The 17,072-nt window shown below is 37.1% G+C and overlaps 1 protein-coding gene across 1 annotated transcript in view; it reads right to left on the bottom strand.

Annotated features, from left to right (window-relative positions):
- LOC103608133 (protein FAM13B-like) overlaps positions 1 to 17,072 on the bottom strand; it is a gene marked incomplete at its 3' end in the record, with an annotated part of 48,429 nt that overhangs the window by 17,961 nt on the left and 13,396 nt on the right. Inside the window, exons 2-7 of the mRNA XM_008592576.1 lie at positions 16,185 to 16,351; positions 14,692 to 14,883; positions 14,030 to 14,242; positions 7,274 to 7,451; positions 6,835 to 6,976; positions 335 to 492 (exon numbers count right to left, since the gene is read on the bottom strand). Coding sequence (XP_008590798.1) covers positions 335 to 492; positions 6,835 to 6,976; positions 7,274 to 7,451; positions 14,030 to 14,242; positions 14,692 to 14,848 — 848 coding nt within the window. The remainder of the gene's footprint in view (positions 1 to 334; positions 493 to 6,834; positions 6,977 to 7,273; positions 7,452 to 14,029; positions 14,243 to 14,691; positions 14,884 to 16,184; positions 16,352 to 17,072) is intronic.

Here is a 17,072-nt window from a genome sequence, read left to right as displayed (position 1 = left end):
TAGAAGCTGGAAATACAAGTCAATTTAGCCACTGTCTCCTTCTCCTACTTCAAAGATTCTGAAATTTTACCCAATCCCACTAACAAGCTAATACAAAAACAAACTTTAAGAAGAAATATATGTTAGAGGTCATATTTTTGAAGAAATGTATAAATACTAATAGCTGAAAATTCCTTACAAGGTCACTTCTTTAGAATTTTCTTCTTTCCTTTTTCATACACAAATGCCAATCTTTCACATACAGTTACAATTTGTGTTGTTTAGTACTTCAGTGAGTCTGTATCTGGAATGAAATGGCCAAAAACTTAAGTTCATTCAACTGAAGTATTATTACCTTGTTGCTGCAACACTATTTGTTTCCAGGATATTTTCAGTCATCCTCAACTGTACCACCTGTGGCATATCGTTTGATTTTTCTGCACCCTCTTGTGGAAGTTCTTCTATATGTTCCAGCTTTTCATCTTCCTCTTCCTCCTCAGAAAGTTCATTAACCTTTATAAATAAAAGGAAATTTGGAATTGTAATTTAATGAAACTGGTAATGACACATCTAAGACATACCATTCTAAGAAAATTTTAATACAAACAACTCATATTTTATTTCCTCATTTCCTAGGACCAATCGCTCTTATGGAGCAAGTAGCCACCAACTTTTTCATATCAAAATAAAATTGTAAACCAGACAAACATAACATTTTGAAGCAGGAAGTAATGACTGCATTAGCACATCACTATGAATATGAACAAGACTGCAAACTATGAAAAAGCCTACACACTGTACTTAATATTAAGAAAGCTTCATTTTCTAACCAATTTTGTAAATCTAATAGTTAAAAAAGACTTCCAATTAATCTAATTTCTAGGTGAATTAAATTATTTTAATGCAGAATAAGTATGGAAAAAGAAGGGCACAAAAATTTTGCTTTAAGGTGTTCGCTACATATTAGAAAATGTCAGTTAACTTTCAAATGATTCAAACTGAATTTTTCATGAAGAAATGGAACCCTACAACAAGAACTCATGCTTTGACCATTAAGTACAACTGCAGGTTATAATTATCTTTCTGGCAGGGGCTGTAAAATATCCTCCATCATCAAACTGGCTACATAACTAATCACTCTAATTAAAAAGAACACTGAAATATTAGAGAAGAAAAACCAGCAAAATATTTTTGAAGTTATCACTAAGAAACTACCTATAAATTGTCTTAATATCTTTTATAAATTCAAATTAGCCATTAAAAACACTGAGCAATAAGGGCTGGCCCAGTGGCGCACTGGAGAGTGCGCCGCTTAGGAGCGTGGTGGCGCTCCTGCTGAGGGTTCGGATCCCATGTGGAGACCGGTTCCCGCTCACTGGCTGAGCGCAGTGCGGGCGCAACACCAAGGGTTGCAATCCCGTTGCCAGTCCCCGGTACGGGCGCGACACCGAGGGTTGCGATCCCGTTACCGGTCAGTAAAAAAGAGACAAAAAGGGGGAAAAAAAACACTAAGCAATAAAAGTATACTTTTTATCCATTCTAGCCAAATGCAGTAACAAAAGCCTAGAATAAATTTGTTTACTAATACGTGTAACAGTGGTGTTTTCCTGATGCACATACAAATACAGTTGCTAGAATACTGTCAGAAAATAAAACTGCAACCAAAAGAAAGGTAATTATACAGTAATATTCTATCACACTCCTAATCAACAAGTACAGATCGCCTACATTAAAATACAATACTGTACAGTAATTAAATGCCAGGCTTTAGAGGCAGAAAGAGTCACACATCCCTACTTGCCCCTATCTCTGGCAATTTACTTAACTTCTCTAAGCCTTATATGTAAAATGAAGATGCTGTACTACCTATCTCACAGAACTGGTTAAAAAGATTAAATAATACATGTAAACTTCAGCAGAATCTATAGATAATAAACAATAATAACTATCATTATAACTGGAATAGATCCTAGTTTCTACATGTAGCAACATTTTTTATAATAAATGAAGAGAGTATCTACCATTCAAACTACCTAAATCAGGAGCTCTCATCTATCCCTTATCATGTATAATGGTGACAAAAAGAAGACTGAACATCATTGACCTAAGTGGTTATTAACTAAGAGGTAAGATTTATACACGAAGGTGAAAACCTCAAATGACAGATCAGTTTTTAAAGTGGATCAAATGAAAAAAAATAATAAAGTGGATCAAATGGAAAATTATCCTTTCCCCATCTGTGTATTTAATAATTAGTGAAAGCCAAGAGAATGTACTTAATCAATATCCACCTGGTAACCTAAACAAGAAAAACACTGGCAAAAAAAATGAGAATTATTGTGGATGATTAATAAAAGCTTGGGCACACAGCAGAATACCAAAAAAATTTTAAAGATGGTCTTTTCAACTGAGAATAGATGAACATTATTTGGTCCACACATTTTTGGTATAGAGGTACTACAATTTTAACATACATTACACTTGTAAAAATCCTTTTGTGTTTACAGTCAATAGCCCTTAGGAACTATAAAAGCTTTATACTAAATTATACTGAATATATTACATTCAATTCAATATGCTTTATGTAAATTAATTGACATTCTCTAGTATTTTCACCAGTAATCATCAACTAAGATATAACACAAACAACAGCCTGTCGGTTTTCATTCTCCCTCCTCCCAACTCCCAGGTCTCCCCATGTAACTTCCTGAGGTATGAATTGACTTAGATTAAAATGTTCTCTCATCCCATACTAATCTTCAAAAGTTTTTCTTGATCCTCTTCTTGTCAACCTGACCTGTTTATCAACATTCTATTCTGTTCATAGGTTATTTTGAACTTGCCCTATGTATGCAGCTGCCTCAACTCCACTTATGGAAAACCCTCATCCATACTTACATCTCTTCTTTCTTTGACTGATGTAATTCCCTTCTCTAGGGCCTCGTGAAATGCCTGCTCTCCAGACTCCAGCTTGTGGAGAACGCTGCTACCTGCCTTCTCAAACGTATAAAGAAACATAATTATCACCTCCATCTTCAAACCACTCTACTGGATTCTCATTCATTTAAGGATCCCATACAAAGTCCACTTGACCGTGGGTCATTTCTCAAACACTCCCTATTCATCATCTCTAGCCATCTCTCTCACACTATTTATTTTTTTTTCCCTTTTTGTCTTTTTTCGTGACCGGCAACGGATCACAACCCTCAGTGTCGTGCCCGCACCGGACCGGGACCGGCTACGGGATCGCAACCCTCAGTGATGCTCCCGCACCTCGCTCAGCCAGTGAGCGGCCGGTCTGTATGTGGGATCCGAACCCTCGGCGGGAGCGCCGCCGCACTTCCCAAGCGGCGCACTGTAGCAGTGCGCCACGGGGCCGGCCCCTCTCACACTATTAATAAAAATATCTACTACCTTGAGAAGGATCTAATAGCCAAATACTTGCATTAATGGGATGAAACGCCAAAAGAAGAAAATGCTGGATAAACTTCGCTTCTTTCAAATATCAAAATCAGGAAAAAAAACCAAAGCACTGCCAAGATGGGCCAGGTTTGCATACATCTTTAAATATGTGGATAGGAAATTAAAAGCATTTAAGTTAGGCTAACGTAAAAACACAACCAAACTGTGCTGAATTTGAGGCTATTTTACTTTCACTCAAATACCTTATCAATTCTGCCTAACAAACCAAATTGAAGTTATCAAAGATGTTTAAAAAAAAAAAAATGTTGGGGCTGGCCAGTTAGCTCAGTTGGTTAGAGGGCAGTGTGTTACAACACCAAAGTCAAGGGTTCAGATCCCTGTACAGGCCAGACACCCAAAAAAAATACCATAAATCACTATTGTTGTTACTTATAACTCAGTTATAATCCAGAAATATGATAAAAATAGGTAAGAAAATAGATTCTGGTAATTAGCAACATGGGTCAAGAAAATTAAATATAAAGTGTTACAGCTTTTTAAATTTGTCTAGCAAAAAAAGAAAAAAAGTAATTAAATATACATCACTGTCTCTCAGGACCAACTGCTACCCCTCATTTATTGAGCATGTTCTGTTCAATATGCTAACAACATCCTCTTTTCTATCCACAGGCAAATTTGCAGAATTCAACATTACCTTCTGGTGGCGTTGAACTTAACTACCATTATATTTCATGGAAAGCACAATATATTTAAGTCAATTTTCCTAGTTCATAAAAAAATACAAAAATATGTGGTGCTGATAATATCAAGGTCCAGGGTTCAACCCATGTACAAGTCAGCCACCAAAAAAACCCACAAAAAACAAAAACTGATGTAATATATGTGAGATATACGTATATTTCAGCATATCTGAGCAAACCACAAGATAATAGAAATATTAGAGAATTACACCACAACATAAAACATAATCAACGCATACCCCGCAGACTTTAGAAGAGTCAAGATATAAACATTAGGTCAAGTTGGCATCAGCAGTTTCATGCAAGTCAAATAATCTTAGAAATGTAGAAAATGAATGACACAAACAGATGTATACTCTCTAATTTTGAACAGCTATAAATGTTTTCTAAAACTACTGAACAAAAACATAATTTAAAGGAAAGAAAGGTGGCAATGTCAGAATTCCCCAACAGATGGAATTTCTTATGGATATCAACAGACATTAAAGATTTAGGCATATCTATTTGTCCTCTTCTTGTCATTTTCTTTTACACAAGAATAATTCAGAAAAGATGTATCAGTTCATTTTAAACAAGTTTTTAAGTTAGGAACTGTGTATGATAATTGGAAGCCTTCAAAAAATGTGTCAAATGTTCTCATGTATCACTGATTCAGACTTCAAATTCTACCCACTTACTCTATTTCATACACACAAGCATGCACATGCATGTCAGAGTACTTCAAAAAGTTCATGGAAAATTTGTATTATCTTATAATTCTATTTTTCCACATACTTTTTGAAGTACCCTCATACAAACATACATACACAGACTAATTTCATCCTCAATTCACACATTACAATCTGTAATGTGGCATGTGTAACTGTTTCTTTAAAGTTCCTGATACTTGGGAGAGGGAGAAAAAAGGAAAGGAAGAGGGAGAGGGAGAGAAGGAAAGAAAGGAGAGGGAAAATCTAAAGATAATAGTGCTTCCATGAAGACAACATGAAAAACCAAGGAAGGTACAAACCCCAAATATTAAAACGTATCACCCATAAGAATTCATAAAAGTACAAAAACTCTTAAATACAAGCTGGGCTACCCAGAAAATAAAACTCCTAATTCACATAATCGGATACAAGAACTATCAGAACTAATGGAAATCTGTGTAAGAAACTATTTTTCAAGAAATGCTGCTTTATAATCTCACAGCAAATGAAGGAAAGCAACTCAAATGTCCATATGTCCATCAATAAATAGTATGACCCTATAATTTATCGTTTAAACCTGGATACATCTGAGAGTGACAGAGGAGCTACTAAATATTACACCAGAAGCAGACATAAACCAGGACTATTCTGAGATAGCTTTTCATGTGGGGACTGACTGGTACTATAAACCATATAAATTATAAAGTTCTATCCATATAACAGGGAACTACACAAATGTAGTAAGAATATGCTCTCTAAATTCTAATAAGAAAAGATCTCCAAGATATACTATTAAGTAACATAAAACAAGATGTAGAACAGTGTGCATGGTATGCTACTTTCCTGTTAAGAAAACTGAGAAAATATTTACTTCAGTATGTTAAAAGTAAATGCCTGAATAATTTGCTCATAAACTAAACTCTTCAGCCCTGGGATATCCTTACTGACATGTACTCATTCCTATATTTCTTCTTAATGTAAACTTTCTGATGCAAGTTTCTGAGAGGACACTATAATTTAAAAAAAAAAAAAAAAAACCCCCTGGAAAAAAAAAAAAAAAACCAAAGGGGGGGGGGGGAGGAATATAGGGGAAAAGTGGGTATGGGTGAGAGCAAGACTTTTTACTGTATATTTTACTTTTTTTTTTTAACCAGGTGAATGAATTATTATCCATTAAAAAAAAGTAGCAGCCCTACCCCACATCCAAAATATAAGTAACTTCATAGGTTTTAACCTAATAAAAATTTGGTGGCAAATCACTTCAACTAAGTGCAGAAGAAAAACCTCCACACAGACCTAAATGACAAATTTTAAACCTGAGGAGTCTGGACTAACGTGGCTTTATAATAAATTGTAATTACTCAGCTTTAATATTCCCATTTTATAAAGAGAAAAGTAACTAGGATCCTTGCAGTCTCAACCATCAAGGCATAGCAGTAACAATAAAATATCATAACGCAGCCTTGGAAATGGATTTTCATATTTTAGAATCACCAGAATTAAAAAATTATCTGTATTCTCTACTAATAATCTCCAGATGCTTCCCATTAATGACAATGACTGCACTATTTGACCTGCTATTCTAGTGAAGAAAACTTCAAATCTTTAAAAGTTTGTATTGACTCTTTTCCCCTACCTTAAATTTCTCACCCTTTGCCTACATTCCTCTATGCTAGAATAGTTTATTTGTAAAAACAAAAACACACTATTCTTACAAAATAAACAATTCTTAAGTTAACACACATGCAAAAAATCTTTACCGTATACTCTGTTTTCAATGCCTTCTCCTTATTACCCAAATTGAGGACAGAAAGTTGTTCAGGAAAAAGAAAAATCTCATACATATACTAGACATGGATGTTATCTACTTATTACATATAATAACGAGAGTATTACTTCCAGTTGAGTACTTAAATTCCACATAACTTTGTGCCAAGCCCTTAAACGTATGTTCTTTAAAAAATAATAATAATCCTCCAAATGGATTCTTTAAATATTCTCACCTGTTCAGTAATCGAACTCAAATCATTAGATGAAAAATCTTCCTCTTCATTCTCAAAAAACTCATAGTAATTTTCCAGAAGCCCAGCCATTATCCTGCTCACTATTTCTTGCTCTTTCATATCTTCCACATCTGTGTAAATACTGAGAATAAAAGTCCAAATTGAATTCAGAGTTCTTAAATCAATCACAGGTAAAATTAGAAGACAACCAATGAGTCACTTCATGAACCTGAACAATTTATGTCATCATTCTGTACCTCAGTTTTCCCATCTGTAAAACCTACCTAATTTGTACCCTGTTCACAGAAATGCTGTGAGAATTAATCAGATCTACTATAAAAAATGATGGTTCATCAAGCCTGTGATCTATGGGAGACAATATAATGATTCACAAATCCAATTTTTTAAAAATTAAACAAAAATTTTTGAAACAACTTACTGGAAGACATCTGGACCAAAGACAGCAGCCAAAGAATTTGCAGACCAAATTTCTTCATGATGTGATGCTACATTGGCTAAAAATCTACACAGAAACTTTAACAAACTGTAATTAACAGGTGGAAGCTGCTGCAAGAGGAACCTCAACTTTCTTCCAAATTCATCTTCATTATTATAATCTATAAAAACATAATGACAGGTTTTCTTAATGAAGTAAAAAGCAAAGCTCAGATATTTTGCCAGGTTCACACTACTACACCTACATCATCTTTTCACTACAACAACTCGAACCCTCTTGACTTCCTCTACTAGAGGCCAAATGTTTTAGGGCTTTGCATTTCACTTATTAAGTAGAGAAGAGTGGGAGACAGGAAGGTGAAGAAAAGGAACACACCCGCCTCAATTGCTGGAGGATGTTTTCCTCATCTGTTACTCACTGGCCCCAATTCTCTAATTTTTAAAAAAATTCTCATCGTACTCTCTTGCATGACTGTACCTGTGTTTCCAAACTAGTGCCAACTATAAGCAGTCAAAATGCACTGGCCGTGCCAGTCAACCTGAATTACTAGTGAGAGCAAAGCAGAGATGAAATTCAATGGGCTCATAGTAATCAGTGATACTTTTCTACTGGGATGAATGGGAAAATAAACGAAAACAGCATGACAAAGTGACTTTCTTCTTCCTCTGATATCCTGAAAAGAACAATTTACTTCGGCAATATCAGTAGAACTAAATTAAAAAGTCTTCCATTTCTCATTTGTTTTTCTCCTCTAAACTGATGCTGGTTTCTGTTTATCAAGTAAATGTTTTCACAGAAGCTAGGCCTTGTGCTTATCAGGTCAATGAGTTTTCATGAACTCATGAACAGAAACTAGGCCTATATTAACCGCTTTATGGGTGAGGGCCCCATTTAGGAGAGGTAATTTCTCAGAGGTACTCTCAAAATGAAGTAATTTATTGCTTCAGTAGTGAAAATCGACCCAATTATATTTCATTTTGTATTTTTCTGAAGATCCTTAAAATTAATTTACTGAAAAATTCCCGGTAAAATGTTAAGGTTATGGTACTCACCATCTCTGCAAAATCACACAAGTCTAAAAAGTTTATCAGAAAAGGCTATATACAGTCACACAAGTGTTACTTAAAATATAAAAAGCAACCAATAACAACTCATCTATACTTTGTAATATTACCAACTGTCCATTCAAATGCACCAGTACTTTGATTTTATAACTGAACAGTCCCTGGATTCATGTTCTTTAAATCACCATGCCTATAATTGGCGAAAAATTTTAACAATCTAAGCATTCATCAGAAAAGGATTATTTAAGGGCCGGCCCCGTGGCTCACTCAGGAGAGTGTGGCGCTGGTAGCGCCAAGGCCACGGGGTCAGATCCTATATAGGGATGGCCGATGCGCTCACTGGCTGAGCATGGTGCGGACCACACTGTACCAAGGGTTGTGATCCCCTTACCGGTCAGAAAAAAAAAAAAAAAAAAGAAAAGGATTATTTAAAAAATCATCTATATCAACTAAAAAAAAATGCAAGCAATTAAGATTATCCATATGATGACTGTACCAACACTGACAACTTCTATGTAACATCTTCTCCAACTTTGCAGCACTTATCATCCAACAGACCCATACAGTTTGTTTTGTTTATCATCTATCTCTCCTCTCTCTCCCCTCATCCCCTTTAGAACTCTAGCTCTATGAGGGCAGAGATCTTTATCTAGTTTTGTTCAGTGCTACAGTCCTAGCACCTAGAACAGTGCCTAACATATAGTAGATTTCAATAAACATTAATTGAATTAGCTAAAGGAATACACAATAACTAAAAAAGAGATGTGAGATTACCAAACCATTTGACTTGATAGGGTGATAAGCTTATGATCAATGATGCTTTTATTTGAAATACTGTCCATGTTGCTCTATTTTTGTTTGGACACATTTCTACTACACATTTATACCTACCAGACTGCTTCTGAAGTCTTAAAATAAGGCAGAGAAATATTTCAAAAACAGATATGCATATATGTAATGCACACTTGCTTAAATTTCTTTCCTTTTGGGCCTCCTTCCTAGTTAAATCATATCCAGGGAAAACAATGTATATACCAAAGAAGTTCCTCTGACTAGCAATTAGTTCAAGTACTAACATTTTTTGGAAATGTTACAACAAACCCACAAAACTAGGAACTACCAAAACACAATGTGTAAGTAGTTGGACTAAACATTATGGTCTAAACCAGTAGTTATCAATATTTGACAATGAATAGAATGGTTGTCACGACTTTGGGGAAGGAAGCAAAACTTGGTAAAGACCAGGGATGCTGCTAAACATCCTACAATGCACGGGAAAGCCCCCCATAACAAAGAATTATCCAGCTCAAAAGATCAGCACTGCCAAGGTTGTGAAACCCAGGTCTAAATAAAAGATTTAATCACACCAGTGAACTGTTCTTCTACTACAGAAGGATGAAACCACTTTTTAAAAATACAAGCTCAAGGTTAACTGGTTAGCTCAGTTGGTTAGAGCATGGTGCTGATAACACCAAGGTCCAGGGTTCAATCCCCGTACTGGGCAGCCATCAAAAAAATAAAAAATTAAACAAATAAAAACAAAAGTTGAATGCAACTGCAATATGCTTCCTCCATAATCTTAAAAACAATAACCTTACACATATTTGTGAACACCAATTAAAATATTAACATAATATTTATCTACAATAAATGGACAGGGGAATCTTTGTCCAAAGATCTAGGCAACTTCCCAAAAGAATGAGGAAAGGATGGATAAACAAAATAAAATAAAACAGATGATATCACAATACAAATACAAATATCACCTCAAGAACCTCCACACTTATCTGCATAGCTATTAAAGAAATGGGTGTGTTTGTGGATGTGTGCCTGCACATGCTAATGGTTATTATGGAATTTCTCATATTAAACATGGGAGAACTTATGGGCCACAAGCATTTTTGCATGTCTTAAATTCTTCCACAAGTGAATGTTAACATAAGGATAAGTAATTAGTTAAGATGCAATAATGTAATTCCATATCAACGCAATGCATGAAGCTGTTACAATTTTAAATGAAAACCAATCAAAATAACAATCCTAGTGATAAAATAGCTTCTCATAGGTAGTATCAATAAGAGTCAATGACTCTACTACCAACAAATCTCATTCCAATTATTAATTTATAAATTTTCATTCAAGACTGACTGAAAGATTATCTGACTCTTGCAACTTTACTCATCTGCAACTCAGCTAATATAGGGAACATGGAAACCTATCACTATAAAAACAAAAAGAATGGCTCTGGAGCCATAAAAAGGCTCAAAAACTCATCAGTTTCAGTACATAGTTAACAGATGCAAAATGCTCAGTAGGTGACTCAATATAAACATTTGAAAAAATTCCTATAAGAAAAGGAAGAAATGGATTCAGAAATTCTAAACAAAAATTGTAATGTTTGTTGAAAGAAAAAAATAAAGTGATACTTTGAAAAAAGGTAGACTTACTGTTAACAATTTATTTTAAAACCTGTTTTTTGATCCATGCAGTACAATAAAAGAAAAAAACTGAATCAGGCTAACCACCTCTGAATATAACAAGTTCCAAGTGAGTCCTATGATCCAGCTGTACAGAAAACATATGTGGGCTAGAGCTCAGGACAAGAGGAGGAGAGGCCTATGGAGATCATGAAGGAGGAAGAAGCTGAGATGAGAGAAAGAAAGGACCACTCGAACCATTTTGAGGCCTAGCCACTTCAAACCTGGCCCTGGTGAGCACCCGGAGCAACACCTGGCAAAAGCCACAGTTGTGCCTTTCATATGAAGTTGCTTGGAGGCTGCAGGGGAGAAAAGGGCCTTGGTCGCCTCCAGGCCAAGTAGACCACTAACGGGGTTCCTGTGGACCCACATAGGAACAAGGGCCCACAGACAACTGAAAAAAGAAGCCACTCAGAGGCCAGTGAGTCATAGCAAGGGACCAGCACATGGCCCATCCCTGGGTGGTGGGGGAGACGGGCCCACCAGGGGAACACTGGGGCACAGCATGGACAGGTGATTTGCCCTCCAATTAGCACAGGATCACTCAGTGGAGACTGGTCAGGAATACAGAACTTCAGGGGGTGCAGTCTGCTGAAAAGATGCAGGCCCAGACCACAGTTTCCAGACAACTCAGATATACCAGACCTCACAAGACCAGGAAGTGCTTACTAGGTTAACAATTAAAACCTGCGCTGCACAAAAACCCTTTCCCAGAGAATCAACTGCAAAGCAGCAATTTAGCTCAACCACAGAGCTCAAGTGCTGGTCCCCACAGGAAGTTACCCCATTTTAAAAGTAAACAAAGGACAACAAATTAGTTCCAGTGCAGAGTTTAAGAGGTAGAAGTAGCTAATAATCCAACACAGAACTGAAAGAAAGAACAAAAAACGACAGATCACAGACAAAATTTTGATATTAACCAATGAAGGTCTAACACCACCCAAAGAATTCCTATAAAACCCAGAAGGACTGGAAGATCCCAGGCTTCCAAGCTGGGGTGGGGAGAGGGCCTCAGCCACATACTACCCCCCAACCAGGTCTGCTTCCAGCCCAGTAATGAGTGAGCCCTCTCCAGAAGCCCCCCAGGCTCCCAAGCTGGATTAGGGGTGGGTGGGGGGCCAAGGGACTCAGCGACACCCCACCCCTCTATATCCGCATCCAGCCCAGCAGCAATCACCAGGCTGCTGCTGGAAGTGCCTCAGGCTTCCCAAGCAGGGATGGGGGGATCAAGGGCCTCAGCCACACCAACTCCAATCCACATCCAGCCCAGTGAGGACAACCAGGCTGCCGCCAGAAGAACCCCAGGTTCCCAAGCCAGTGCAGTGGCGAGGGCAGGGGGTGGCCAAAGCCTCGGCCACGCCCTCTGACATATGCATTCAGCCCAGCGAAGACCACCAGGCCGAAGACTACCAGGCCACTGCCAGAAGTGCCCCAGGTGGGCCGAGGGCCTCAGCCACGTCCCCCTGATGCCTGCATCCAGCCAAGCCACAACCAAGCCCCAGCCAGAAGCCCCCTGGGCTCCTCTATCAGAATGAGGGGGGTGCCAGGTCCTGACCATGCCCCCTCCCCCTTCCCCATCCTCCCACCCTATTACCCTCCCCCTTCCTCTCTCCCCCTCCACCCTGACTGCTCCATATCTTAGAATGTAAAAAATAATAAGAAGAAACAAACAGAAAAAAAAACATATTCGTAAGAGGGTCAGAGAATGTCTTTGCATTGACCTTAATACATAAATCAGAGGCACCCACCAATTTTAGGCTCACAGGTGTTTAAAATTTAAGAAAAAAGTAAGATGGACAAACATTATCAAAAGGAAAAACTATTTCTCTGACAACATACTGCTTAAGGATATACACACATTATAAAATGCCCAGCTGTGACAGCAACAGACATAAAGGAAGTAGTTATAATTTCTTAATATCACTGAATTTCTCTAGAAGCCCAATTCAAAAAATAAATGGACAGGGGCCGGCCTGGTGGCGCACTGCTATAGTGCGTCGCTTGGGAAGCGCGGCGGCGCTCCCGCCGAGGGGTCGGATCCCACATACAGACCAGTTCCGCTCACTGGCTGAGCGAGGCGCGGGAGCAATACTGAGGGCTGCGATCCCATTGCCGGTCCCGGTACGGTACGGGGGTGACACTGAGGGTTGCGATCCGTTGCCGGACACGGAAAAAGACAAAAATAAATAAATAAATAAATAAATGGACTACATAAGATAAGCCAGAAAAAATAATTTTAAAATTCGAGATATAGGGCTGGCCCCGTGGCTCACTCGGGAGAGTGCGGTGCTGACAACACCAAGGCCACGGGTTCGGATCCCATATAGGGATGGCCGGTTTGCTCACTGGGTGAGCGTGGTGCTGACAACACCAAGTCAAGGGTTAAGATCCCCTTACCGGTCATCTTTTAAAAAAAAAAAAAATTCGAGATATATATAATATTATATGCCAACTTTACAAATTTTCCTATATCATGAACATGTACCTACATTACATACACACAAATACCATTTGGCTCTATGAACAAAAACATTTCCGCACTTCTTGGTTCTTTAACCTTTCTGCCTGCCTCTACCATTATTTTTCCATCCCTATTCCATTCCAACTAAGCCCTAATTTTAGTCAACACCAAAAAATTACCCCAACAAGGACAATTTTGTTTTCTTTCTTTAGCTTGGAGTCTGATGTCCAATTTGATATTTTACTTCCTTTAGGCAAGTGTCCAAGAAAAAACTTTAGGCATATTCCAAGCCTAGAATCAAAGCTATCTTCTGGCTTTTGCTAGGAAGTTCTATCAAACCAGAGATAAAGACCCTATAATAGTAATATCACCATTAAGCAATACCTTGCGTTATTATTGGACATTCTGTCGCACATATTACCTTATATATATATTTTTTTCCTTCTTTCTCACTATTCTTCTACTCCTGGTTCTTGTCTCCTCCTTTTCTTCATTCTCCTCCCACCCTATATCTTAGGCCTAATAAGACCAATCATAAAAAGTAAACAGTAATACGGGGAAGTAGTACTATCAAAGAAGTTGCCATTCCCTTGACGAGACCATACAGTCCCAAAGAGCAAATGAGAAATTAATCTCTAAAATACTATACTTACTGTTTACATGTCAACCTTTCTAAAAGGTAAGGGATCTGAAATCAGTAATAAATGACTGATTGACAAGAATCAAATTACGTTACCTTGAGAAAGCTGCATTAAGTGAATATACAAACTGCCAGGAATAACAGGTTCAGGAAGTTCTTGAAGGAAAAACCTAAGAAGACTAATAGCTGAGGGAACATCTGCTTCCTTAACCAAATCCACTTCTTCTCCACTGTCGTATCTCTGCCGAAGCCACTCCACTGTCTCAGCATTTCCATTGACTTGAAAAAGTCCTTGTTGCTCCAGACCTCCTACATTAGTTCAAGGCAAAAATTAAATAAGCTGCAACTTCAACTACTTGACCATATATATTCATTCTCCAGTGAATTTAAAATACTCATATTCTTGGAAAGCCTTTCTTGGCTCCCCTGATTTGGTTAAAAACCTTCAAATTATACATCTAGAAACGTACTGTTTCTGTCCTGAGGGATATTCTATTTTATCCCACCCCTTATGTCCATTAAAAATATTCCTATCACCCCCACTAAAAAATGTTCTAGGCTGGGCAACTGTCATTTCTAAGTATATGAAATTAAGTAAAAAATACACTAAAACATTAAAAAGAATTTCTATAGGTTTTCCTCGCTACATTTTGGACTTTCCATACTTAAAAAAAAAATTTTTTTTAAATCCAAGGTGAAAAGGGATAAGTTGTGTTTATTACAACAAAAGCTAGCCCTCAAAGTAAGGAAATGTATACCATGTTCCTCAATATAGTCCACAACGTGGCGGACTATGAATGGAACCTCATTGTCTGGATGTCCTCCCTGCTGCAGCTCATCAAGTGGAATTCCAAATATTTTGTTAGCAAGAACGGAGTTGCAGTTACTCAAGGAAGGGGAGGAGCTCTTCCTCATATCTTTTTTGCAGCCAGAAATCAAAGCTGTCTTTTCTGCCAAATAAAAGACAAAAAAAAAAAAAAGACTATAATGATTAACAGGTGGCAATATGACTAAATACATTAAAGAAAAATGCTTTACACCTGAATGTCTTCTTATCTATTTAAATGTTCCATTTATCAGGCCCATAGTGTGTTCTACAAATAAAGTGCCATACAATTATCTAAGCATTTTCTCTACTATGAAGAGTCGGTACTGAATACTTCCTTCAATGTTTGCAAATTTATCAAACAATGGCAAAATTGATCATCCAAAATTTAGCAAGGGGCATTAAAGTCACAAACACAAACTAAGGGGCAAATATGGCTCCAAGAGGACTTTTACTGACCAAAGTTATTAATGACACAAGTCATTAAAAAGCCAGACCCAATCCATCTCTGGATTCTGCTGTATAAACTTCATCTAACCTCTCAATTCATAAACACTCAAACAGGAAAGATTCACTTTTTATAAAGTGATAGGCTATAATCACTTTATAAATGATGGTCTAATAGGAACAAGATTAAAACAGTTCTTATTTCTACATGACAGAGCAACTATATATATTACGTTTCTATTTTTTAAAAAAAGGAAAATCTTCAGTTCTGGCCAGCAACTTTCAATGAGAAAAGCCCTTTCATCAACATTGTTGTTTCATAATTATTCAAAAGAAAAATACCCAGAGCCAATCTAGTTCAGAAGGAATAGTTATTTGTTTTAACTTTGTGGGAATTATGATCAGTAAAGAAGCAGGCGGGAGGAAACAACGTCTCAGATGACGTTGATATGAAGCATCAAAGAACAAGTAATCCCAAGAAAAATCTGGTTTTTTAAAATAAACACATTACTTTATGTGGGAAAGAAGTATTTTTAAAAGAAAAAAAATATTTTTCAAAGGTTGGTAATGAACAAAATGACACCAACTGGCCTATTTCCATTATCCCAGGGAAACAACTGCTTTCTCACTGTGAGAGAAAGATAACACATCACAAAGATGAATGTACTCAAAATTTTAACACTTACAAAAATGAGGTCCACTAGATCAAGTGTATACCTGCTGGATCAAGAGAGTATCAGAACATCACTAGGAAAAATCCAGCCATTTTACAGAAACACTAGAAATTAACTTAGAGACAGCAAACTGCCATAAATTTACATACTCTTAGACAAGCAACATCCATTCTTCAATACATCTGGTGACAGCTAATAACTACAAAACCTCAAGTTAATAATCAAATAGCAGGTATAGGGGGCAAACTCCAAAATCTCTGTGGATTATACAGAGCATGCGACAGTTATCATTTTGAAAACTTACCTTTGAGTACTTAAACACCTAAGTTTAAAAAATGGCTTCTGCACCAGCTACCCTCACTGAGCAAGCATTCTTTTGTCATTTATGGCTGTTTGAGATTATGGCAGAAGATCAGCCTGTAGTTCCTCATTGAAGAAACGCAGAACTCGATCAGTACTTCAGCAGTTAATCTAGAAGAAAAACAATTATTTCAATTTCCCACACCTTTAACCGTGAGAACAGACTAGAATAAGCAATAAACAGGTAATCTATGCTGAATGGCATTGTTCTACCTAAAAAAATCTGTATGTAACCTAATTAAAGGCAAAATCTTGCAAAGATTTCAAATTATGACAGCTAAACTGGATAAGATCTTTCTGCTGATAAATAAACAAATCAATAAACTGCAAAGGAGAATCTTGTACAGCACACATCCTCAGGAATTACACCATTCAAATAATCCATTGTCCTCAACGGACCCTTCATTTGCACACACACACCCTACCCCATCCCATCCCTCCCTCATTTCCTCATACACTCAGAACTAAACAGAAGTATTTTCAGAAGATCAAAGAATCAAAGGTGTGTTTTAAGCTTATGTACTTCTTTTCTGTGCTTACAAATATAGTGGTTGTCTGAGCTATTTGATTTGGAGAAGCAATAGCAATGTGTAGAAAAGTACTGGAAAAAAAGAACCAAGATGGTTTAGATTCAAATATCAACTCCACTATTTTGTAGATATGTGACCCCCAAACACTTCCATGTCTCTAAGCCTAGGTTTCCTTATATAAAATAAGAATACCAATACAGCTGTGAAGCTTAACTAACATACATGTAGTAGACAGAGAACCATCTTCTCTCTTTTCTTTGCATAATGCTAAGAGATTAGCAAATAAGCGGGGGGGGGGGGTT

Source organism: Galeopterus variegatus, unplaced genomic scaffold, assembly GCF_000696425.1.
Source record: "Galeopterus variegatus unplaced genomic scaffold, G_variegatus-3.0.2 Scaffold8042, whole genome shotgun sequence".
Lineage (NCBI taxonomy): Eukaryota > Metazoa > Chordata > Mammalia > Dermoptera > Cynocephalidae > Galeopterus > Galeopterus variegatus.
The sequence above is the reverse complement of the archived record's forward strand: the minus strand, read 5'-3'. Positions and strand labels throughout refer to the sequence as shown.